The sequence below is a fragment of the Natrix helvetica genome (assembly GCF_964273705.1).
Source record: "Natrix helvetica genome assembly, chromosome: 1".
NCBI lineage: Eukaryota > Metazoa > Chordata > Lepidosauria > Squamata > Natricidae > Natrix > Natrix helvetica.
The window spans coordinates 296,903,813-296,930,887 of NC_138548.1; the positions used below are offsets into that span (position 1 = coordinate 296,903,813).

General features: G+C 37.4%; 1 protein-coding gene across 2 annotated transcripts in view; it reads right to left on the reverse strand.

Annotated features, from left to right (window-relative positions):
- Positions 1 to 1,293: 1,293 nt before the first annotated feature.
- RASSF1 (Ras association domain family member 1) overlaps positions 1,294 to 27,075 on the reverse strand; it is a 35,946-nt gene continuing 10,164 nt past the window's right edge. Inside the window, exons 2-6 of one of the 2 annotated variants that reach the window (XM_081934171.1) lie at positions 23,793 to 23,914; positions 8,432 to 8,536; positions 7,865 to 8,162; positions 6,730 to 6,845; positions 1,294 to 2,680 (exon numbers count right to left, since the gene is read on the reverse strand). In XM_081934171.1, the coding sequence (XP_081790297.1) occupies positions 2,534 to 2,680; positions 6,730 to 6,845; positions 7,865 to 8,162; positions 8,432 to 8,536; positions 23,793 to 23,914 (788 nt within the window). In that variant the 3' untranslated portion in view covers positions 1,294 to 2,533. Of the gene's footprint in view, positions 2,681 to 6,729; positions 6,846 to 7,864; positions 8,163 to 8,431; positions 8,537 to 19,077; positions 19,693 to 23,792; positions 23,915 to 27,075 lie in introns of those variants that run through there. The other variant, XM_081934172.1, reaches the window with a different exon arrangement.

Consider the following 27,075-nt stretch of genomic DNA (forward strand, 5'->3'; position numbering starts at 1 on the left):
CAGCCCATAATATGTGCCCAAATAATTTTCATGTAAACACTTTCTCTCTTCTAAGAGCTCAGGAGGGGATAGGCATCCCTTATTTTGTTGTCCTTATATCCTAGTGAGGTGAGTTAGATCCACAATTGAATGTGTGTGTTAAGACAAGCTAAACATGGGTTGCCCCAGTCTATTATTACACATCTAAGATGTGCTGCCCAGAAGGTAATTTTAGTAATACAAGTAGTTGATAATTTATTTGGTAATATGCTGCATGTGATTTCACGAATATCTGCACAGGAAAGATTGCATATTGTTTATAATTGGCTTAAATTCCAGTTTATTTAGTAGCCACACCACCATTTGCCCAAACCTTCAAGAAGAGTACATGAAATAATTTTGTGTATTAGAACAATTAAAGTCAAATTTTATTCAAAAAATTATGGACTTTAGGCCATGTTTATTTGATATAGGCAGAATTGTTTTACATAAGATAATGGTGGGTATATAAATAAGTCTTCAGTGGCTCTACTCTTTCATAATGGGGAAGTGTGGCAAATTATGACTATTGATCACCATAAGATTGAGGATTTTTTCACATTGGAAGATGTTCTCAGATCAACTGCTATTTGTATATCCATGATGCCATGGGGGTTCCAGCTGAGGTGGTTAATTCCACAACATAAGCATCTAAAATCCTTTTCCATGGTAAATATTTTTGCTTTGTATGTGTATTTGCTATAGCAAATATTAATCTATTTAATATTTGTTATTAATATTTTTATTATTACTTATATGTAATATATAAATTATTTGGAAAGTTACAGGGTTTGGATATATATAAATTACCATATAAAAGAAACATGGTACATCAATACAGCAATGTAGGACAACATAGCACAATAGTTTTGCTGCAAAATTTTATCTTAGTTGGAAAAAGGTAAGATGTAGTATTTGTTTTATTTATTGTCTCTCAATAATTCACACAAAAGGTTCCAGCAATAATACTTCAGCCAGAATCTAAACCGAGCTTTTTAAATGGCTTTTTTCCAAAAGAAAGAAACCTTGGTTAATACTACACAATAAGTCACTGATAAAATTATTCTGGTTTATGCACCTAATAAAGTCTTTGGCTGAACATATTACTTCAATCCATCTAATTTTTAGGCACATCAATTTTAGGTTTCAAGGATGGCGGAGGATTAGGATTAAAACACATAGTATGGTTTGCAGGAACTAATAGATGTGACACTACCTAGCAGATGCCATTTCTAGGCATAGTCTTTGAGCAAGAAAGTAATATTACACCAAATATTTCTCATCCCTGAATCATTTATTGATTGGTATATAAGCAGTATCATTCATAACCTAACCAATCCCCAAAATGTTTTATCCATTCAAATTTCAAAACAATGAACAAACCTAATTAATCTATTCAATGTTCAAGATAGTTAACAATTTTAAACAAGATTCCCCAGAAATGGTAAAGGCCTAGATTTTATTTTTTAAGTATTTTTCAATGCTCTGACAAATATACTCTACTACTAAATCTCAGAGAGACTTACTGTAGCAGTACAAATGCTTCCCATACCACAGATGTTTTGAGCAGCAACCTAGAAAATTTCCTGCTAGGTTCTGCCCCAAACTAAAATGTTCCACAGCCATACATCAGGATCTCAGTCATGCATGTGCCCATATAAAAATAAGTAATCAAAGCTATGATTATAGCAGAAGAGAAGCCAGAGTTCTGAGATTTGTTAAGCAGCTAGCTCCAATCTTTCCATAGAGATCAAAATAAAGGGGAGATATTGGCAGCATATTTTCCCCCACTATCAATGTTTCTGTCAACTGCTTTTCTATAGTTCTGAGAGAAGGAAAACTTTAGTCTCCATTTCTCTCCATGATCAGTCTTAGTAATGACTTCAGCTGAGAGGCAGTGGATTTCATTCAATCAGACTGACCATGAAGTTCCTACTACAGATGAGCTTAGACAGGGTTGAATGAATTAGACTAGTCCCTTAAAAGGAATCTTAATTAATTACCTTATATAAAAATAAAAAGAATATTTATATTTTAAAGAAAAGTGCCATGGATGCCTCTCTTCCTGGAATACTTCTAGATTCAAAGCTATTCTAGTTGTTTTTAAATTAATCACAAATCTTGCCAATTCCAGTCCCAGAGAAACATAACTCAGCAAGTCTTTTACTGTAAAAGTGGCACTAGCTTTTTGGCACTTTTTTCAGTAACAGTGCTATAGTATTGCCCTAAAATCCCCATCTTCAGACACATTCTGCAAACACATTTTTATTTTCTCACCTGACCCCAATGTGCCATGCATGCAACATTTACTATCCACTCACTCCAAGGGAGCACACATATGCACTGATCAAAGGCTCACAAAGAGATCCATACATCCCTGCTGTCCCTTCCCCACCACCTCCAGAGACACATTCATCCCACAGACAGTCGAAGGATCACTTCATTTGCAGTCCACTTGGCTTGCTTTTGGCATCTGCTCTTTATCGGAGTGCTGGGTTTGGGATGTAGCATTTTATCAACCTGGGGTGCGAGCAGCTAGAGCCTCTTGCATTTTTTGGCGACAATGGGCATATTTCTGCAGAATCTGCCGAGTATGCTCCTCTTCTTCACGCTGCAGGATACGCAGAAAATTCTGCAATTCAGGCATGCTAAAGGCATCCCACTGCAAAAAGCAAGGAAATTGAAGTAATTATCACAACATGTGTGTATCATAGTGATGAGCTTACGAGTACGACCACTAATAGATATATATTTCATCACCTTTTACATTATTTTTCTAGAATCTAAAATAAAGAATCTAAATAAATCTAAACAAAAGATTTTGGCACAGAAAAAGCAGGGAATCACTATATCTTATGCATAACTCAAAAGGTACTTTTGTTAGCGGCTCATGTTTAAAAAAACACACACATACAAATAGTACAAGGGTATGATACGAATCAAAGCAGAAGGCAAATTGGTAATTTCCTGTTCTACAGCTTACAAAACAGCTTTTGAGTATGGCTTTAAATAATGTCCAGTTTGGCGTTCTTTCCTAATGCAGAAAGAAGAAATGTTTAGTAAATTTAAATACTTATGAATATCTCAGAAGGTGGCAGCACTTGAACAACTTTGTCTGAATTTGGAAACTAAATTTATTTTATTTATTTATTTCTTGGATTTCTAAACCGCCCCCTCTCCCAAAAAGGGACTCGGGGCGGTGTACAGTCAAATGCAGATAAAAATACAATAATATAAAACAGTTAAATACATTTGGGTGGAGGAGATAAGGCTGTACAAGAAATAAATAAGAACCCTAAAAACATCCCCAATTAAAATACCCAAACCCGAGTTCCGGTTCCGGCGGCGGCGGCGGGCAGCTCTTTGCCCGCTTCGGCTCCCCGGTGGGCTTCCCCACTCCTTGGGGGGCACAGGACACCCCGCAGAGGGGTCCTGCCGGAGGGGCGGCATCGCGGGGGTCTCCTGCAGCGGCGGCGGCCGGCGGGAGGTCTCGCGCGCACCCAAGGCACCGGGGAGCAAGATCGGAGGGCGCTTCGCGTTTCTGCGCCTCGCGCCTCGCTAAAGCCGACCGGAGAATGCAACAATAGAAGGACGCAGCTGCGGTGCGGTGAGGTTGCTTCTCTCTTCACTCCCTATTCTGCACGAAGGATTATTCAGCTTTCTTTAAAACAACTTTCGGAGCAAGTTGGAGGCGCGGCTGGAGGGAGGGGGGTTTTTCCCCCCCCTTGGACAAGCGGCGAGGAACAATTTTGCTCTCAGCCCCCGGGGGAGGAGGAGGGGGGAGAGCCAACGAATGAAGCCTCATCCAGGTTGAGATGATTTTCTTTTCAATTTAATTTTATATATTACTGTGATTTGAGGACTTCTGGAACTTTTTTAAAAACTTTGTTATGCCTCTGTGCCCAAAACTGGCAGGGCAAGATGGCACACTTCCGTTGTCTTTATGAACTGTGAAACCTGACTCCACCTTTAAAATTCAGGCTTCCGGTCTTTGTCTCCGTGTCTCCCAGAGGAAACTCTTGTGGATTGGTATTTTTTGAACTTTCTAGGGGAAACTTTTCATCTATTGCCAGACTTATTAGAGAGATTCTCTTCTGCCTGGTTCTCCTGCTCCCGGAATTCACCTGGCTACCCTTCTTTTCTAACTGTTTATCTTATATATGGACTGAACTTTTAACGTTATAAAGGATGGCATCCAAAAGACCACCTCCTGGAAAACCTGGCTTTGCCACGTCTGCTCCAACATCTGCAACATCCAGTCCAGCCACACAGTCAAAGATAACAGAACTGATGCAACCCAAGACTACAGAGATGGACTTTCAACAAATGCTTCAACAAATTTTACAGGGCCAGGAGGAAATCAAGAAACAGCTAAGGGAAATGAAAGATGAAATTAAAGAAAATCAAGCCCAAATTTATAAGAACTCACAAAGACTGAACCTTGTGGAAGGGGGGGTGGAGGAGGTGAAGGGGGTGGTAGAAGCTGTGCAGAAAGGGAACAAAGATCTTGACATCCAACAGATGAAATTAGAATTTGAGAGAATGTCCTATTATCTTAGATTTCAAAATGTTATAGAAGAAGATGGGGAAAACATAAGGGACATCATGACAAACATCCTGGCTGACTACACACACAAAGAAAAACAACAGATGGGGTGGGATATAGACCTGGTTTATAGAGTGAACTCAGCTTATGCTAGAACACACAATGTACCCAGGGAGGTTCACATTAAATTTCTTAGAAAAAGCACAAGAGATGAAATTCTGGGTGTACAAAGGGGGCAAGCATTGACATATCATGATATGGAGATAACCATTCTGAAGCAGATCCCTAAGAAGATTAGAGAAAAAAGGAAGAATTATTCGCAATTAGCGAATAAATTATACCAGAAAGGGGTGTGGTTTAGATGGTTGATGCCTGAAGGTATGCTGATATTCTGGGAGGAGACAAGAATCAGAATCAATTCACCCATAGAGGCGCAGGCCTTTATGGAAAAAAATAAAACACTCCTAGAGAAAACACCAGACATTACAACGGACACGCAGGACACGGGAGGGGCCAGAGCTCTGCCAGTGGAGGGAGATGGGGCAATAGCAAGAAGACTCAGATCACAAAAATAAACAAGAAAATCATATTATTATAAATTGACCGAAAGTGATAATGGAATTATACTTGGATTTTATACTGTAATGTTTAATCTGATTGAATTTAGTAATAGAACTAATTTGCTGATTGTAATCAATTATATACCAATGCATTATATATAAATGTATACTATGGGTATGGAGGGAGGGGCGCCTTTCACATTTTGCAACTGCCAAAATTTGTAGACCTGTCCATTTACCCTTTTCCCTATAAATGTTGAAAACCCAATAAAATTTTATTATTAAAAAAAAAAAATACCCAAACCCAATTAAAATATATCCCCGGGAGGTAAAACTAAGAGAGTGCCAGGCCAGCTGATTGAAATAAGATTGGGTCTTGTTAGCATGTGGATGAGATTACTTTGGGGAAGATGGGGTTTATAAAAAGGGGAGAGTAACTTGGAATAGGCTTCCTAGAAGAAAGCAGTAGCAAATCACTTCTGTGCTATAACCAACAAAACTATATGTCTTCACCCCTGAATTTACCAGGAAATCAGCCTGACTCAAAGGAAGCATAATAATACACATCAGATAATAAATGTCATCATATGATTCTAATATTGACCTTGGCTGAAGTCACTAGGCTATGTCAATGAGTCATCAAACATAATGCAGATCTTTATAGGCTTTAAAATTACTTTATTGGGCATTCAGAATTTAACCTTCTTAAATAGATATTAGAAACGAATATTAATTAGTTAGAAACAGCAACAAAACAACTTCTAGTATAATAAATTGTTATCCAGCCAGTTTAATTCCTCATAAAGTACAACAGTAATGTGGGTTTTTGTGAAACATTCTGAAACAGACCTTTTTTTAGTTCCTAAAATTAGGAATATGCAAACATTTTCAAATCTAAAATGCCTAACCAAGCTCAAAATAGTTGTTCTGATCTTACTGGAAGTGTCCCAACCCATTTCAAGCTATTAAGATTTTTGGAAAGAGCAGATCAGCTTATTCAAGTTCAGAACATGCATTTCAAATTCAAAATGTGGCCTTTTCCCTTATCATTACCAAAATGTAATTGGATTCCAATTTCAAAACTTTGATTTCAGGATTATTAAAACAAGCAGCATTATGTAAATGTTAAATTCAAGCAAATGTAAAAGGTTTTTTTTTGAAATTTTTCATTATAATACTTGTAAAACACTAATATTCAGGTCTGTGGCACAAAATTACTTTCATTTTAATAAAAAAAGCCGCAGCAGTACTATAATGTTCATATATTCATGATTCCTAGCAATAGTAACATAAAGGTTATTGCAACTGTTAAATAGTCCAGTTTGTTTGTTCTGTACTCACTATTGTTTTTTGTATGCTATAATTTTCAAAAAAAAGGGCAGCTTTCTTGCAGAAAACATTGCACCACAACACTTGTACATTGCAGATGTATACACTATTGTTAAAAACCATGCAACTGGAACTAGGAGATCAAGGCCAGTGTAATTCTCTAGCTGTTGAGGTCAAGGCAAAAGGTGCTAGATAGTAAATAGCTATGGAGGTTGTCCTACTGCCAAGACAATTAATTGTACTTAGTCACACAAGTTCAACAATATCTATACTCACATTGACTTCACCAGTCTCATTTTCCTTCAGAACAAAACTGAGTGTTTTTTCGTTAGGACCAGCAAGTAGTCGGAGACGCAAGGGTTGCTCCTCATCAGAAAGCTTACGGATATATACTGAAACACGAAAGAATAAGAAAACGAATGATTGAGTCTTCCAGGTAGCACAGATTTAAATAAAATAGACAAATCAATCTATTCTCTTCTGTGAAGAGGCTTTTAATGTATCAGTTACAAACTTTCTCACAAGGGAATTCTGCAGCAGGAAAAAATTAAAGATTTGACTTCTTTTTCTCCCAGCTGACTTTCAGCTCTGATATATAATTAACAATAACATTCTTAAACAAACACTAAGTTTCATTAAAATTCTTTGTTCATTTTATCTTGAAGATAACCTTGCCCTAGTGGTTTACGGCCTGTTTTCTCTCAATCTCATATTTTTCAACTTGTTCAAAATGAACTTACTAAGGTACATAGTTCTCAACTGACATCAGTTCATTTACTGACTGGCCAAAGTACCAATGGCACTGAAAGCGACTTATGACCATTTTTCACACTTATGACCCTTGCAACATCCCTGTGCTCACCTGTTTAACATTCAGATGCTTAGCAACTGACTCAACAAAAATGTTGGCTCAATTGTAGTTGTAAGTGGAGGACTGCCTATATAATATTTTGACCATCACACTTTTAATAGCTTAAATAAAGCAAAACACTGTCCCTCATAAAAGTATTCCTTTGTTACCCAGTTAAAGTGATTCACAATTACAGCAGAATTAAAGCAAAACCATGAGGAGAAGAGATGAAAGGAAAAGAAAGAACACTATCCTCAAAACTTCCCAACTCTCTGTCAATTGGCTTATTCAAGAAGAATAAGCTTAACAGCCTTGGGTAAGTCCCATAAGGAGGCTGCTATGTCTACCTTCATGCGGGGAAGCATTCCAGAAGGTGAGGGCTGTAGCACAGAAGGATTCATTTTGGTTCCATGGACCCTTGACTTCTTATGCATCCTCCCACCGCATGCGTGTATTGACCATGCAAATTCCCTGGTCAATATGGTCCTTAAGATATATTCAATTTACCACGAGTTACATGTTGGTCTTTTTCCAAGAAATTCAAAAGAAAAGATTGAATACCTTGGTCATCTTTTTCTGTTCTCTCAAAGAGGGCAAATTTGCGGGGATTGTCAACAACCATAAATTTCTTGAGCAGCGCTTCAATGACTTCACTGGCCCGTGTACGAGAAATTATATGTAGATGTTTGATTGTATTCTTTGGTAAGTAGAATGAAGTTCGGCGCTTTACAGATTGGCTGCGCAATGAACTCTTCCTAGTGTCCTGGATTGAGGGTGCTTTCTTATTGGCAGGTACTGACACAGGCCGGATCAGCTTTAGTTGTACCTTAATGAAGCCAGTATAGGACCCATCTTTATTCTGCAGGAGTAGAAGAACAATTGAGTTGAGCAAAAAAGCCAGCAAAAAATTATCTCAAAGAGAGTCATAGGTGCAACATTTGGAAAGAAAGGATTTGAATGGAATTTTTATTTTGTTTGCTAAAAATAGCTAGGAATTACATTTATGAAATGATTTCAATGTTAATATTTTAAATTACTGAGTTGGTGAATAAGGGAAGACATAGGGCTCTGTTGCTGAGATGTAGAAATATAATTGGGGCCTTGAGTTACAGTTGTTCTGAAACTTACCAAACTCATAAATAGGTTACTGTTTATCTGGCTATTATATTCTTTTATCTTTTGTTCAATATCAGCTTGGGACAGAATGGGTTTCTCCCAGTCAATCTGTTCATCCTGCAGAAGAATCAATAAATTAATCTAGTTAGTCTATTCAGTCTCACAGCAATAGCATTTAGACTTATATACCACTTCACAGTGCTTTATAGCCCTAAGTAGTTTACAGAGTCAGCATATTGCCCCCAACAACCTGGGTCCTCATTTTATTGACCTTGGAAGGATAGAAAGCTGAGTCAACCTTGAGCTTGGTGAGATTCGAACTGCCAAATTGCAGGCAGCTGGCAGTCTCAGTACTACATTCTAACTACTGTGCCACCACAGCTCTTGAAAAGAAAGATTTCTTGGTAAGACTTTCTCATCCTGCTTTATTTTAGTAATGTAAGGAGAATATTTTGCTTAAAATTCACCAAAGAACTCCAGAAACTTGCTTGCCGATACAGTATCAATGGGGAACAGCCTTTTCTCCACAGGTAAAGTATACACATACACACACTTCAACTTTTCTTCCTGCTTCTTATATAGCAGAGGGCTTTCCTCCAAGCAGAAGTTCCAATATCTTTTTACAGTTGTTTTTGCTATCACCTATGCCCAAGGAAGCCTCCTTTACAAAGAAGCAAGCAGGTATACTTTGCCTCACACTGAATTTGTGTATTTGGAGGTACGCCACAGCTTCCAACTGTTACAACAATCTGCATAAAGTCACAAATCTTGTTATTACCTTTGGAAGGAGGGGGGATGTCTGCCAAAGCAAAGCTGAAATATATAAGAGCCTCTCATATATGCATGTATATGTACTTTCTAGTGACCATTCTATAATGTCTTTTATCGGTACTTTCATTTTAAAAAGTTATAAAGCTGCTTTTAATGCTTAGTTTTATACAACCTTATTTCAGGCTTTCTACAGATAGCTTCCACTGTCTTATTTAACCAGGATAACTATTACAGATGGATTCTAAAGGGGAATTTAAATGATACATATGTCTGAATCTCTAAGAAGCTGCTGTTAATACTGAAACTATCCTCTGAAACTCTCTGGATTCAAAATGCAGTTTAGATACATGCTAATAAAGCCATTTACAATGGAAATAGCATATGAACCAAGGCTCTGCCCTGTTGAAAATGCTTCTGGCAAAATCTAAGCTTCTCTTGGAAATATAGACATGTAAACAATAGTTTCATAATACTGGTATGCAATCTCTTTTGGACAATATAGCTATTAACTACAATAGTGTAAATAGTGAGGGGTAGTATAATGAAATATGATATTGAGATCCAAACCCCAACCTCAGCTCCCCCAAACTTCAGGTGAAGTCATTATTCTATGTTTTACTCCACTAATTCTTTTATTCATTCAAGGCATGAATGAGCTCACTGTGCTGAGCTGTAGTTCTTGAAGCAATCTCACATTTCCCAGCATCAGCTGTAAAAAGCAGAGGACAAAATTATTTGGTATCATCACTGGGCGTACCAAGAGAAACTAAAATAATCACACACCACACCTTTGTTTGATGTTACACCAAACCCAATTATGAGACAGTTAATTGGTCTCGTGATTAATATGCAGCAGGCTGCCAGCCAGAGTTTTATTACCACAAGAAAGCCAGAAGAAATAGTTAAAATTGCTCCTGAAAACTGCAGCATCTTGCTACCACCTGAAATTCCCAGCAGCTACAAAACCAGCATTTAAGTAAAGATAACCATGAACTAAAGAGGCTTATTTCTGCAAAATTTGTTGGGACAATACTAATATAAAATAAATGTATGTTTTAATTACCTTACCATTATTTTTTTATTTCTCTAATACTGTGCCATAAAGTGGACAGCAAAAGGCATGCTATAGGAACATTGCCTATAAATGTTAAGTCTTGTTTTATCTTATTGCTGTACATAGCAAGATATTGGGAAAACAATGTCTCTGAAGATATTTGTATATTATTGTTACAAACACATGCTGATTTGTTTTGGTTTTAAAGCAAGATAATTAATCTCTAAGATTGTTTTCACAATACTGTAACAATGGGGCAGGGAATCATCAAAGGAGAGCAAAGTTCCAGATATGGAGGCATACAATATTCATAAAAGCTAATCACTCAGTTTGTGAAATAATTATTCTATTATTCCATTAGGAGAGAAGGGGGAGGGGAGTTTCCATCTTTGCTCAAGTACAGAGTCTGCCCATCCTGCAAGGACATTTACTTAAGGCCTGCATTGGCAGAAAATGACAAGAGCACAGACCAGAAAGAAAGATTTCTTTTATGGCTGTCCCTACTTATGGAAGAGCTGCACTCAAGATGAAGAAGCCTTGGTCCCTGGGGGATTGATCATATATTTAATAGTTGGAGATTGAATTGTATTTATTGAGATAATGGGATGTCTCTTATATAGCTACTGACTACAATTGTGATAGCAGGATGGATAAATAAATCTGTGTGTTGTGAGGTGCAACTATCTTGAGAAGCTCTTGGTCAGTCACCACTGAATAACTCTAATAATTGAACAATACATAATTCTATTATTATAAAATGATATTACTCAGAAAAACAAGATTCAGTAGACCAGCTTTTAAAAGTCTTTTAAATTAAGAATTTAAGAATAAAGGAATTTCTACTCTATAAATTTTACACTTTAGGTTAACAAGAACATTTCAGGTTTCACGTTCACCTTTCATGCTAGAGAACGGTAAAAATAAAACAACTTTTGCCTACAAGTGTAACAAAACCCTACAGTTTCTCTTTCCCAGCTTTTCAGTTATTTGCTTCTGATTGCATCAGCCTTCTTTCCTGCTGGCATTCTCTAGTGGAGGATGGGAGATTGTGGGGAATTCCAGATGAGATCATTAAAAACCAATCGGAAATCTCCAAGGATTACTGAAAATCGTTTTGTCACCACAATAGTAAGCACATGAGTCAATGATTTATGTAATTGGCTCCCATTTCCCCAGATAGAATCCTTCAGAGGCAAGACATGCATAGTTTTATTCTTAAATGTTATGGTATACGTATGAAAGAGACAACAGAAAAACTTTTAATGATTTCTGTATAATTAAATCAGTTTGATAAAGAGATTCAAATGCAATATTTGCATGTGGTAATCCTAAATTAAAATCCTTGTAGGTTGCTTTAGGCAAATCAGTTTAGTTTACTGCACAGCTGTTGAGATACAAAATTACACAAAGTTCCTTGGAGAAAAGGTGGGATACAAAAATTTGCAAATAATGAAAAAACAAGCTGAAGTGTAGACAGAAGAGCTGAAGAATTTGTTATCAAGAAATATGTTTCAAAGATTTACTAGCAAAACACTGACAATCTTAAAATTATATGCCATTTTTCCAACTGAAACAAGAGTTTTACAATATATGAGAGCAGCATAAAATAATGTAATCCAGACTCCTGAGAGGTCCATTTCTTTAGGATTTCCAGTATTTTTAAAGGATTATCACCAATCTGTTTATTGCCAATTCCTTTATATTTGTAAACATAAGAAGTGCCAAAAAGATAGACTAACAAGGTTTATTTGAGAGAGGTTTTTTTTTCTTAGCCTGATCATTATTAAGGAAATCACAAAAAAATCAGGCATATTAAATGGAATGAAGATCCTTAAAATCTAGATTGGTTATGCCTAAAAAGATTTCTTGGTGCCACAAATTTCAGGATAATATTCTGGTGAACAGTTTCCATCCCAAGGACATGTTTTTGTTTTACGTGAATCATTAAATTAAAATCATGAAAATATTTTAGAGGATGAATATGGAGGATAGTCTTCATATACTGCCCTGGGATAATTTTTAGATAAGCAAATTAATTTTAAAAAAACCTCTCTTCCAAGTCAGGAGTTCCAAAATATGTGTACACGTGAGAAGGATAGAGAGGTTATTCCATCTAGTGGAACCTAATTATCACTCAAGAAAGAAAATAAATCTGATTTAGTGGAACTATGGGAAGCTTAAATCTCTACCCTCTACTGCATTTCCCCCCTAATCAAACCATCTTTGATTTTAGAAAACAAGACTTAATGTCTTTAAGCAGGGAAAACTGGAGCAATCACTTGCAGTGTTCTTGAGTATCAAATTTTGCAAGCTTCTGCCATCCTCACCTTTCCTGAAGGGTAAAAGTGCAGGAAAAGCCAACTAGCATATCAGCTATTCCAAGTGAGAGGGTATGGGATATGAAAAGTGCTTCAGACTGCACACAGATGGTAGATTGGAGTTTCCTCATTCATATATAAAAGGTTCACTATATATTTAATCAACTTTATTTTGGCTCATGTCCTTAATGTGGAGTTCTTATGCTACTAAAACCTAGATAAAATGTACAAGGGGTACAATAAGATTCCAAACCAATTATATATCTTCTTTAAGGAAAATAATAAAGCAATACCTTTCTAGAGTGACTCATAGTTTTCTGAAGTCCTCTAAAAGAACAGTGTGTGTTTGTATGCATTACAGTGAAGCTTATTGTTTTAATTTTTCAACTCAACCCATTACTCATATAGCATTAATCATTTGTACGAATTATATAACCCACATCTTGCATTTCTTCACTCAGCAAAAGAATATATATATTAAAAACTTTGAAGTTGACCTATTTTTTCACACACAGTGAAAACCAGAATATGGAAAAAATCTATTTTAGTTCTTATATGACTGAAATAGATGTAAAGGGGTATAATAAAATAAACAGATAGTTCATCAAATAGAACTATCTTAAGCCTTTTACAATGTTGCACAGTGTTGTCAGTTCCTTAAAAAACTGCTATTTGCCCTAGGCACTTTGCAGCCACGTGTTTTCTTGCAATTTTGTTTTATTAGCTCTTTTTTTAGTCTATTAATTAAACCAGTCTTGGAAATAGGGAACAATTAGCTTTTTAATAAATGTAATAAACTCACTATCCTGCAGAGATTTTCATGAAGTATGACAAAATCACTAAAGCCCAAACCACAACTGACTTACAGGAAGCTGAGTGTTTAAGGGCAAAGAGGATTTCTCAGGCACAGTAATCTGATCTAATGAGTAAAAGTTGTTTCATCCTGTGGAAAAGAGCAAGAGGAAATCCATAAGGGTGGGACAAAAAAGTAAATTATGACCTGAATAGGATAGAGAATCCCACCCATCCACAAGAACAGCATGTCAGGGACATGGATATCCTGTTTACATGATACAGAACTGTCTCTAGGACTCAAGAATGGATAACTCTCATTTATTAATGAAATATTAATTGACCATGTTAATATGGCATGAATTAAATGCACCCACTTACAATGCTTAAGTAAATTTTGTATAGCATTTATAACCCTTATATCTAGCTTGTTAAAATACAGTAATCAATGGCAAATTATGCTCCTAGATTACACAAGCATTAACATTCAAATTTTTTGAATATAACACTGATTTTTTTATTGATCAGCAACTTTTACTAATCACCATCCAAGAATCTGAATGTTTTGTGATACAAAAAACCCCAAAATGCTACTATTTAAAGATAAAACATTTACATTTTTACAGGTATTATTTTAAAAGCATTATTATTTACCATGTTACATCTAAACTACCGTATTTTTTGGAGTATAAGATGCACCTTTTCCCCTCAACAAAGAGGCTGAAAATCTGGGTGCATCTTATACACTGAATACAGCATTTTTTCCCTCCCGAAACCCCGCCCTCTTCACCAAAATGGCTGTGCACAGCCTTTAGGAGGCTTTCAGAGTGCTCCTGGGGGCTGGGGAGGGCAATTTTGCCCCAGGAGCACTCTATAAGCCTCCTAAAGCTATGCATGCCTTTTTTTGACAAAAAATGGGCCGTTTGGGGGAGATCTGCAGTGCAAAACCTTTTTAAATTTGCCTCTTCAAAATCTTGGTGCATCTTATACTCTGAAAAATACCATACTTTTGAGTCTCAATGTAAGTGATATTCATACCATTGATTGAGAACTACCAACTATAGTACTATTTCTAATTCAAGAGAACTTGCCAGTTGTATTGTTCCAATTTCAGTATATGTGCTGCCAAAGCAAATACAACTATTATTCTTGAAATATATTTATCACTATTCAACTACGGGAGATGTCTCTGTGTGTGTGTTTGTGTGTGTGTTTGTGTGTTCCACAAACATTATTCAGAACATTCTTCATCCTTTTCTATGCATATAATCTCAGCTTCCATAACATCAATACCCCACTTCAAACACCGTCTTGTTCTATAAACTTCTTTCTTTTTGAAGATAGAAATAATTCCACCAAACTATAATATTATTGGTCTTTTCTCTCCTCCTGACCTATTTCACTCTTCCTTCATATATTTATTTTAAATAGGTAGTTCTTGTGTTATAATGGCAATTGGGACCAAGATTGCAATCACTAATTGATGAAATTGTAAAGCATAATATCAAGTGGCTGCATTATTTAGCACAGACAGTCCCAGCATTTCTGGTCACTCACATCTTTATTAAATCTATATTGATTCAACACCATATATTCTTGACCCTTTTGTGTGTGTGTGTGTGCGCACGCACACGCACTAGGCACCCCATTCATACCTCAGTTTATTTACTCTGTTTTTCCAGACATATACAATTCTCGCTTCCATGTAACAAAATGGGAAGTATATTGTTAAAGGCAGCAAAATGTGAAATTCAATAAAACCAAATGACAAAAATGTATGTTTCTGTGTTACTGTCAATTACTGGGGAGAAAAAAACTTTCAAAGGCTCAGGAGGACTGATTTCATTTGCTTCCAAAATACCAAAAGGCTGAATTTAATTTTCAGGTGACTGAACTAATTCCATGTAGAACTGTCCACTCTACTAAGTATCATTGGCTCAGAATAATTCGATGGTCTTGGAAGACATTGCTGTCATGTCAAGAGACCTGATGAATGTGAATTTTATCTATTAAATACTGTAGCAACTTAGGCTCTCTCCACTGCAAGGAAATAGATGAACCAGGATTGAAGTAGGAGGGAAATACTATCAATTATAATTCTATATTCTTTTCCCTGCAGACATCCTTAGTTGTTCTTGCCACTGGTAATAGCATGGCAATTTCAAACCTCTCTGCATAAAAAGAACAAACCCATCTTTAACCTGCAACTAGGAAGGAAACCTGACCCTTTTAATCTCTACTGTACCAAGATGTAATGTAATTTCTTTTACCTTGCAAATCAAAGTGATTTGTGCTTCCAATTATTGAAACACTTGGCAACTGTTCAGCTTCAAACAGAATGAAAAGTCCTTGTCAAGATCTGCCATTTCCTTGCTCTTTTAACTTCTGAGCCACATAATCTCTCTCTTCTTGTAATTCAATCTTTCCCTTCAGGAGAAAAACCCCCTAAGCATTAGGAAAATGCTACTTTCCTTGTCAAAATTGTAACAAGTTCAGACTTTCTTGATAAACTAAAATATAGCATCCTTCTCACAAAGATGAACTGCTCTTCTGCTTTCTTAAAATTCCTTTCAGATTTTGAAAGACCCATACAGACTCAAACATTCTAGATAAACAGTTGAAACTGTTGATAGAATTATGAAGATATTTATGCTGGGATGATTTCCAGATGCTTTGGATTACAACTCCCCCAATTTGTTGCCAAGAGCCATGTTTACTAGGACTGGTTAGAATTGCAACCACTCATATTTATGTAGCTTATAATAAATTCTATAGTATGAACAAAGAACATATTCTTGCTCATCACATACTCAAATTGTGTATCAGCCAAATCCCTTTCTATTACTTACTACTGTATATGCAACTATGGCTTTCAGTCAAATATACTTCCAACAGCACCTTATAATAAAAAACCCACCCATTCTCCAATATAATTGCTTCTCTTTCCAACTGGGAACTTGTTTACACTCTGCATTAAATATCTGGGTCATTTCTGATAATTTTCAGAGTTAAGCAAAATGGTTCCTTTATAATAATCCAAGGTGAATTTTTACCATTTCTTCTCCCCATGCATTTGTTACCAGAAATCAAATTGGAACTATTTCTAAAATATCCATTGGACTATATTTAGGCATACATGTCAAATGAAATAATACAGTAGGCCAAGGCCTTCCTTTAGAATATTAGGAAACTGCCTTCTCATATGAGATAGAAGTGACAAAATATAACATTAACCAGATATTCACAAAGCAAGTTAGGGTCAACTTCAGCTAGTTTTGCAGTGACCTCTGTATCACAAATGAAAAGAGACATATTTTGAAATCTTCCTAAAATATACTAAGACAGACTTGGCTTAAATCAGCAATAGTTAGCAAAGGGAGCAATTAGGATGAAAAATAATTTTTACTATTGGTTTTATTGCTTATGGATTTTAATGTGTATATGAGATTCCAACTCCATTTAACTCTTTCAGGATGGGTACACAAAATTCATTATTTGATCTTAACAACCATACCCTAAAAAACAGGGATAGGAGCATGAATAAAAATCCCATTCATTCCTGTCCTTTGTCAGCCTACAGTTTTCAGACTCATTAGGGAAAGTCTGTCAGCCTATAGTTTTTAGGCTTATTACACAGACTTCTCATTTATTACCTCTATCCAGTACAGGTCAAACAAGATAGACATGTTCTTTCTGGAAAGGAACAAGTCATACTAGTGGAGATTTACAAAATTAAACCTCATATGGCACATCAGATCATGTAAGAACATCACACTGATTATAGATGCTTTACTGGTGGATTCAGAGTTGGTAATCCTACTTCTCAAGCCTGACTTGCTACTAGATCTGAGCACTAATAGGTAGTATATACTGTATTACCAACTCCTTCTTTGTTAATTCAGGCAGGCTGTATTACAATTCTGCTCTATCATATTTCCTTAATTATGATTATTTTATCTTTCAATTAAACATGTCTTTCTAAGGTGCCCATTACCCATGCTTTATGGTCTTATAACATATAATTTTGCTTCTTATTATTGATTGCCAATGCAATGAGATCTGCTGAAAGCTAAGCCAGAATTAAATGACTCTTTGTCTCCAAAAATAAGCAGCATTATCTTCTCTTATATGGGAGGCTCTAGTTACTATAATGAAACCACCTCAGACTTGGTTAGCATATTTTAAACCACAAGCCTGATTGAGCTAATGTATCACACATTAAGACATGAAGAAGATGGCCTTATCATGAGTTACTGCAAATTAAAGATAAGCCATCTTCTTCTAACAATCCTTCAATTCATATAATTGTAACGTAACTGCTTTTGCTGGCTGTTTAGGTAAACTAGAGATACTATATTTTGTTTTGTGGCACAACAGCGTAGCAAAGGAAAATTATTCAAAAGCTATTCTACAATATTTTTTTACCCAAGTCCAAAAGAACCATTCTTTATATTGTGTTGTCTCCCTTAGCCCCAGTTAATGTCCCTAAAGAAAGTGCAGCAAGAATATGTATTGCTTTATATTATGTGAACATACGGTATCCTATAAAGACATTCCCTAAAACTTCTACATTCAATAAACCACTACATTATATTCTCAAAGTATTTCCTACAAGCTTAGGCACAAAACAATACAGGACAGAACTATGCAAACAGCAACTATAGACGACAAATGGCAGTGTCAATAGCTTCCATACCATTTTAATATCTGAATATCTGTAGTCTGAAAGCCTACAGACCCTGTGAACTGTTTTTCAATAAGCTAGAAATACTCTAAAGGAATAATTGTTGACTCTTCTTTTGGTGGCATCACATATCAAAAACTACATTCATTCCAGTCCTCCATCAATAAACAACCCATTAACAAACAACCCATTAACATTTTACAAATGATTATTACCCCACTATATTATAGCACCATGCCATAATTATAATTACATTTAGCCCTTACGTAAGTACTGTATGATTTATTATTGAAGCATATTAAGCATAATTCCTCATCTTCATGACTTTTTGTTTCCTTTTTCCTACTTCTATTGATATCATATGAAAGATCACAATAAGTGTATTAGCACATAGAAAAGCAAAAACATGAAGACCAAACTAAGATACAAAATAAGATTTTCTAAGTTTAATGCTGGGCATGTAACTTACAGGATAGGAAACAAATATATGTCTCCATTCAAAGAATTGAAAAAGATACCTTCATCCAACTAACATACAAGGCAGCATGCTGCAAATAAACACAAACAGGCACTCTATGGCTGCTATATATGCATATTATAGCAAGGTTAAACAAATAACTGATTGGGTGCAAGCAGACATTCAAGCCATAGAATAAAATACTCTTAAAGAACCATGTTTGGATTCAGCTACTGGTTTGAGAGAGCAACTGTTGTCTAATATGATGTACAGCACCAAAGTAATTTTATGGGTTAATTAGATTAGGTGCAAGGGGGGGGGGGGGAATCAGGGTCGGCAAAGCCCTTTTAACCGAATATGCCATATTACCGGCAAAGAATATAAATAAGCCAGTAAGAAATGTAATACTCTTAAGAATTATCCACCCTACAAGCTAAAACAAGATCCAGGTGTTGCTCGATTTCTTTTCACCGCAAACTACAGACTGCAACGGATAGTTAGCGCAACAAACACTACTTTCCCGGGTGGGAGAAAAGCCACGTTTGAGAATAAAGAGAGCGGGGGGTGGGGTGAGCCTTTCACCTTTTCCTTGTGGGGTTTGCGGATAAACGAGGTGCGGGCCGTGAAGTACTGCTCCAGCTCGGAGTCCGAGTCTTCCTGGCTGCAGTAGCCGCTGCTCGTCGTGCTGCTCCAAGTCATCTCGAAGGACGGAGTGGCCGCCGCGTCACTTTCCCTCATGCCCTATAGATATATCTACTTCGCCGGAGGAGGAAGAGCGGCAGCGGGGCACGGCTGGACAGGGAGCTTCTTCTCGTACCGCCGGTGCTCCTCAGAGGCCCCTATTCGACCTCACTCGCCCGCCTCCCTTTGTCCCCTGCCGGAGCTTCAACCAACTCACAAAACTGCGCCACGCCACGAACAATTAAACTCCCGAGAACTCGAGCCACGGGAAGAGTAATTCTCCTCGCACCGCCTCCTCCTCTGGGTAGCACTGGGGGAACTAAGAGGAGTCCCTGCGAATGGACACCGCCAAGGAGGCTTGATTTTGCGGCTTCTCCTTCGACCCCGGCTGGCCCAAACAGACGCCCCCAACGCTCCCGCTCGCCCTCTGCCACAGGCGCTACAACCCCGGCTTTGGATGAAGAGGAGGAGCCGGCGGAAGCGCCGCCTCTTTTTTGCACGCCCGCCTGCAGCCGTTGGGATTGAAAAGTAGACAGCGCCCGCGCCCGCCTGCTGATTGGACGAGGAAGAGCCCGTCTGCTGCTGTTTCTCAGGCCAAGAGTCCCGCCCATTTCCTGCTCGTGAGGGCGGTTGGGGGGTGATTTTATCGTCCGAGTAGCCACCGCGCGAGTTGGCGTCACGGTTTTTGCTGGCTTTTGTCTTCAGCGCGTTTTTTCCAGCCCTCCTGGAATAGGAGTCATTTTCCTCCGCCCTTCCCTTTTCTATGGTCGGCGGCATGCTTGAGGGAATACAACGTTAAACTTGCTTGGTTCCTTTAGCCGATTTGATTTTCTTTTCTGCTACGCTAGGAACAAAAATCAGAGCCGCCCGTAGGGCAATTTTTTTTCTTTTTGGTGGGAGGATCTACCAACTGTAGGATTCAGAAGGAAACTAGAAAGGAAAATTAGAATTCAGAAGGAAACTAAAAGGAAAAGTATAAATTTTTGCAGTACCTAGAGCGCTTTAATAACACACAATCTTTGGCTGATTTTCTGTAATAAGAGGAAGATGAACTTGGCATTCCATCTTCAAGGAACTTGGACCCTATCTTCACGGAACTTCTCTCTAGCTAGATATGTGTATATATTGCAGAATATGTATATATTGCAGCAACAGTGCTAGTTGATCTTCCAAACTTTTGGACTCGTGCTGGAGTCCTGGACTCCAGCAGGAGTCCAAAAGTTTGGAAGATCAACTAGCACTGTTGCTGCAATATATACATACTTAATACTTTAGACTACCCATGACTTCTTGGGTTATCCTTTCAAAAGATATTTCCTTACCAGATTCTTCAATGCCTTCAGAGCTGTGTCTGCCTTGAAACAAGCCCATGCTGAACTGGAATAGCAGAGTCAAACATTGGCAGAAGAAATATTTTAGGATATTTTGTACTATGTCATAAGCTTTTATAATCTTATGTCATAAAATGTTTCATACAAGTTACCAAATTTCAATTCCATAGGAATCATGGGTCCCGGATTTTGGACTCATTCTGTAAGTTAAGCCATTGGAGGTACCTTGGTTGAAAAATTATTATCCTATCATGTCCAGAAAAACATCTACTTCTGCTTCATTGACTGTACTAAAGCCTTTGATTGTGTGGATCACAACAAATTGTGGCAAGTTCTTAAAGAGATGGGAGTACCAGACAATCTTATTTGTCTCTTGAGAATGTTATATCCGGGTCAAAAAGCAACAGAACTGGACACTGAACTGCTGATTGGTTCAAAATTGGGAAAGGAGTCCGGCAAGGCTGTATACTGTTGCCCTGCCAATTTAAACTTATATGCAGAGCACATCACGAGAAAGGCGGGGCTAGATGAATCACAAATTGGAATTAAGATTGCCGGGGAGAAATATCAACAATCTCAGCTATGCAGATGATCTCACTCTAATAGCAGAAAATGAAGAGGAACTAAAGAGCCTCTTGATGTGGGTGAAGAAGGAGAATGCAAAAGTTGGCTTAAAGCTGAACATTAAGAAAACTAAGGTCATGGCATCCGACCCTCTCAATTTCTGGCAAATAGATAGGGAAGAAATGAAGGTAGTGACAGATTTTATTTTCCTGGGCTCCAAGATCACAGCAGATGGGAACTGCAGCCAAGAAATTAAAAGATGCTTGCTCCTGGGGAGGAAAGCTATGGCAAATCTGGACAGCATACTAAAAATCAAAGACATCACCCTGTCAACAAAAGTGCGTGTAGTCAAGGCTATGGTTTTCCCAGTTGCAATATATGGCTGTGAAAGCTGGACCATAAGGCTGAGCATCAAAGAATTGAGGCCTTTGAACTATGGTGGAGAAGACTCCGGCGAATCCCTTGGACTGCAAGGCAATCAAACCGGTCAGTCCTAGAGGAGATCAACCCTGACTGCTCTTTAAAAAGCCAGATCCTGAAGATGAAACTCAAATACTTCGGCCACCTAATGAGAAGGACCCACTGAAGAAGATCCTAATGTTGGGAACGACTGAGGGCAAAAGAACAAGGGGATGACAGAGAATGAGGTGCCTTGAGGGAGTCACTGAAGCAGTAGGCATGAGCTTAAATGGACTCTGGGGGATGGTAGAGGATAGGAAGGTCTGCAGGAACGTTGGTCATGGGGTCGTGATGGGTCGGACACAACTTCGCAACTAATAACAATAATCATGTACTGTTTTGCCCAGTTAAAAAGTTACAGGAACAAGAATTTTATAGCATTTAGATGGATGGATGGTATTGTAATCCTTCATCTATTTCATACTTTCCACTGCAAAGTCAAAACTTGCTATTTTATTACTAGATTTTTACCCCACTTTTTATGTATAACTCAAGGTGGCATATATAATATTCCTGCCTCCTATTTTCCCCACAACAATCCTGTGAAGTAGGTTGGGCCAAGTATGACTGGTGACTGAGTTATCCTGCTGGCTTTCATGCCTAAGGGAGGCCTGGAACTCATAATCTTTGGATTTCTAAGCCAGCACCTCAACCACTATTATAATAAGGGCCAAGACCAGAAGAGTTGGTTGAATTACAACTAACAAACCACAAAACTGGGTACAGGTAGTCTTCAATGTAAGACTAATTGACTCCAGAATCAGGGTTATGTGTGGTGCCAGTTCTTAAGTGGATACCATGTGACCACACTTGATTTTTTTAAACTACTTTTTGTGGCAGTTGTTAAACAAATGTCATTAAGCAAATCCATTCTCCACAATGGGCATTTTTTAAAAGATCAAACTGGAAGTAAATGCTAGTTTCTGGCAATAAATGTTGTAAATTGCAGTCATATGACTATTGGGCACTGCAAATGGCTGTAAATGTGTGCTGGCTACCAACTACCCCAACTGCAATCCTGGTTGTTAGCAGTCTTGGGGATGTCCATTGTAACTTTGAATGGTCACTAAGAGATTGGTCATAAGTCAAGGACTACCTGTAGTCTCATTTTTAAGGCAAGAGAGAAGAGGGATCATTATTTTGGGCTGCAGGCATTGATAGCACGTATGAATACTCCTTATGCTATAATTGTATAATAGTAATGCAAGGGCAAAAAAATCTAACAACCTCTTGCCTGCTATGACTGTTCTTTAAAAGGAGAATTTTAAAAAAGCAATTCCAAACCTGCATTCTGAAATGGCAGTCTTTCCCAAGCAATTAAATCTGAGTAAATTAGTGCTGAAAGGGAAAGAGACCAAGCCAGCTGGGCTTTTAAGATACTTACCGTAGTACAGTAGCTTAAATTATACAGCAATGCATAACAGACAGAAATAGAAGCACATTGAATATATATTTCTATAAGAGATGCTAGATAATCTGTTCTCTTCTGGGAACAGTGTATGAGTGATGTTGCTAAGTGGTATGGTTCTACATCTCCATTAGATGACAAAGTGTTAATTGCAGTGAACCTTTCCAGCTGGTCTGATGGGGTATTGCCTATCTAGGTGCTTGGTTTTTTTTTCATCTTCTGACCTCAGGGTCATTTTGGCAGCATCAAGCTCCAGCTGTAGAGAGCAGAAGCACCATTACAAGATGAAATTCGATCTTCCAAAATCACATTGACACATTTATGATCTTGTTTGCCTTCTGTCAAGTCTCAGATTCTATTGAAAATAGAATATTATTGCTTGTGAATGCAATAAAGCTTTCTCCTCTGTTTTAGGAAAATTCTCTTGACCAGACAGAGGAACATTGGATTATTGACAGTCATCTAGATGATAGTCCCCCCCCCTCCTTTTCTGGAATTATATTACTAAGCTTATTACTGGGAACGTTCATAAATGCTTATAAATCGGGTGTAATTTATGATGTTGTAAAACTAGTGATCCCAGCAGTCCCAGGCACCATGACCAACATTACTAGAGACCACCTAGTCCTAGTTGCAATGTATACTCACTTTGTGTTGACTACGGACCCATTTGGTCTAGTGGCGGCTCTTAGTGAACTTAGAAGAAATTCACTTGCTATGTGAAAATATTGTCTAAAAAAATATTAAGGATGGATTCTTGGATTTTTGCTTCATTTTGCAATTTTCTTTGCCATTCCAATATTACTTTGCAATCTCCTCCTTCCACTGCATTATTATTTAAAACTGTTTCTTACCACATTAGTGTCTTTTTCTATTGTCTGCTCATTGCCTTCATCCTGCTCATTTTTATATCTGGGTCCCCTGCAATCAAGTCGGATTAGAGCACGGCATCGGTAGTGACAGATGAACTTGCAGTCTAAGGAAAATTTTAAAAAAACAAGAGACGTTAAAGGGACAAAAGAAATGTCACAAGCAAGCAAGCAGTTCATGTAACTTCAAAGATACCCTTTGAAGTTTTCACCCCAGAATTGTAATGAACATTTTCTTTTAACAATCTTTAGAATTTTCATTTCAACTTTGATATTTTTGTGTCATGCAGGCCTAATCTCCGGGGCACAGCCATTGACAATTATTGGCAGAAAGACAGCAGGCCAAATAAATATTGAGCTCTCCCATGCTTTAAATGAAAGGTCTGAAAGAGCCTCTGTATCCCAGTCCATCACCTTATTTTGGCAGCTGCTCTGCTGTCTGTAAAGATAAAAGCCTTATTTTTAAAGGAGACTTCTTATTGAACTGTAACTGCTGCATGGGAGATACGCTCATTTGAAAGGAATGCCTAATGCCAATCACATGGTGCTAGGGCACAGTGCCATCCTCACAGACAAAATGCCTTCCTTGATTGCTTTTCCCCCCTTAATATGTACATTCCAAGTAGTTTGTGCTTGTATCTTAGACCAGCCAGAATGGACTGCCGTCAAATGTATTTGTTCAGTTTTCCTACGATCGCCTTATAATATAATGGTTTGCAACATCCTTTATAAACTGACTGGTTCAGACTTGTTCACAGTTAACTTTGGGGTGGAGAGACAAGTTATATAATGATAGAAAAATCTATGATCAGAAATTTCGAAAACAAAAATTGACAATACATGTGAAAACAAGCTGAAAGAAACTCATGCATAGCAGGTGTTTTAAGTCAGTCAGATGAAAAATGTTCACAAATATGAAAATCTTAAGTGTTTAAAAATGGATGTTTCAGAATATCTCATTTTATTTCTAGTCTTTGTGCTCTGTTTCTTGAGCTTTGTCATTGGGTCCTTTATTATTCTCTTTATAGACTCTAATTCTTGCTCTCTGGTTTTGTATTCTAAATTCAACCACCACCACATATACGTTGACACTTTCCAGATGTATTACACAATGTGGGCATAGCTTTCTGTTCATTACACAGGATTTCAGATTGTATGTGTTCCCACTATCTTAGTTTGAACATACCATAGTTGTAGCTGCCACCTGCTCTTTGAGCAGGAGCAGTGAATCTAGGTGGTCTTCCAAATTGTTCTGACTGGGAAATGAACCCACAGTCAGAACCAAAGATGAAAACTATCCGGAACAAGGAAACTTAAAAACCATAGTGTCTCCCTGTGCTTAAGTCGAGGTCTGCTGTCCCCCTTCCAGATTCTCAGCCATTGCTTGGTCAGCCCAAGATGGATAAGTACAATTGGACACTAGCAGCAAAGTGATGATAGTGCACCTTATACTCTTAATAACTTCACACAATGCCTTCATGTAGTTATTAAATAGGAACCGGGAGAGTCTTAAGTGCTGAGAGCCCATTCAAAACGGACTTGTGCTTGACCTCTCCCCAACCCAACAGGAACTGGTATTGACACCATGGATAGAGGAAGAGAATCGCCATGATACTATGCCTTCTCCTTCCACTCTCCAAAGCTGCCCCAGAAATATATCATTATCCATACTTTTCCATGTGGGTTGGGGAAAAATGGGAAAAATTATGAAATTCTGTTATTTTTACAGAATGTTTGCAGAATTCAGTGGTTTTTCACTATTAAGAGAGTCAAGCTCTTGGTTTGTGCCACACTTGAATTGTTATAGTAGCCTACTGGCTGGATTCCAAGACTTTGTTCCATCCTTTGCTTCACATCCAGAATAATCCTATTCTGTATCTTTCTTACTATGCCCCCTACTTTTTAAAATTGCATTTGTTAAATTGGGATTTTAAGAAAGATACCACTACAAATTGAGGATGTTGACCGAGTGTATATATGCACACTGGTTATTTGAAAGGCCTGCTGGTTAATCTTGTGCTGATGATGCCTGTGCTTTTGTGCCAGGATCATGCCAGGGTCAGTTGAATCTATTACATACTGGAATAGCCACTTTTACATTTAGGAGCTCCATTTCACTGCAGTAGATTCCTGCCAGGATTACACTTAAAATTTTATTACAGTGCTTAAAGTTTTTTTTTAAGTCTTAAATTGCTTCTTTTGCATTGGCTGCTCTGAAGTTGCTGTGAAATAAACCAATACTTATTTTTCACTTTGAGTGTATAGTGATTAATAATATTATATGCCATGAATATTTTAATTTAGAGGTTCTTTATTTTATTTCTGTTATAATTAATTAATCAAGAAAACAAGGCATAACCTCAAACTGACAGAAGGAAAGTTCAAAAGTAATGTTAGAAAGTATTACTTCACAGAAAGAATAGTGGAAACTTGGAATCAACTTCCTCTGGAGATTGTGGGTCAATCATCAGTAACTGAGTTTAAACATGCTTGGGATAAACTTGTTCATCATCCAACAAAAATATAACAAAACAAAATACAAAGGGCAGACTTGGTGGGCCACCAGATCTTTTTCTGCCATCAGTTTTCTATGTATCTAATTAATGTATCAATTGTGGTTTTATTCTATGCCTTTGCTGCACTTATAACTGCATTATAAATAAAATTACTACCATTAAAATGTAGAATTGTATCCAGTTACATCCATTTGCTTGTATGCTAATGTCTTGTGTACAAAGGCTCCTCTAAAAAAAACAGCCTGGCCTATTAGGACCCACAGCGTTAGCTAGGTGCTGCCATCTGCTGTGGTATTTCATATATCTAGATTATATTACATTATAATCTAAAACTATGTCAAACTCTTGGTTTAGTTGTCCTAAGCCAAAACCTTCTACTTTGCCTTTAATTGCCTTTAATATATATTCCTTGTTCAGTCCTAACTCAAATTAAATTCATAGGATTTAGAACTCCAATATAGAGGAAACATTAATACATTAGTCAATCTACTGCATGTACAATATCTGATGAAGTGAGCAGCAGCTCATAAAATCTTATACCTTAAAATATAAATATGCTATCACACTATTGATATTTGGCTTGCCACACAATACATACTTTATAAAAATGACTAATGGCACAATGTCCCCTAATGACGTATTTACATCTGCTGATTTTAGAACACAAGAAGATAGTCTTGAGTTAATATCTACTTTACTTAATTGGATATATGGAAAAATTACATCACTTCCAAATGAGTAACTGTATTTCT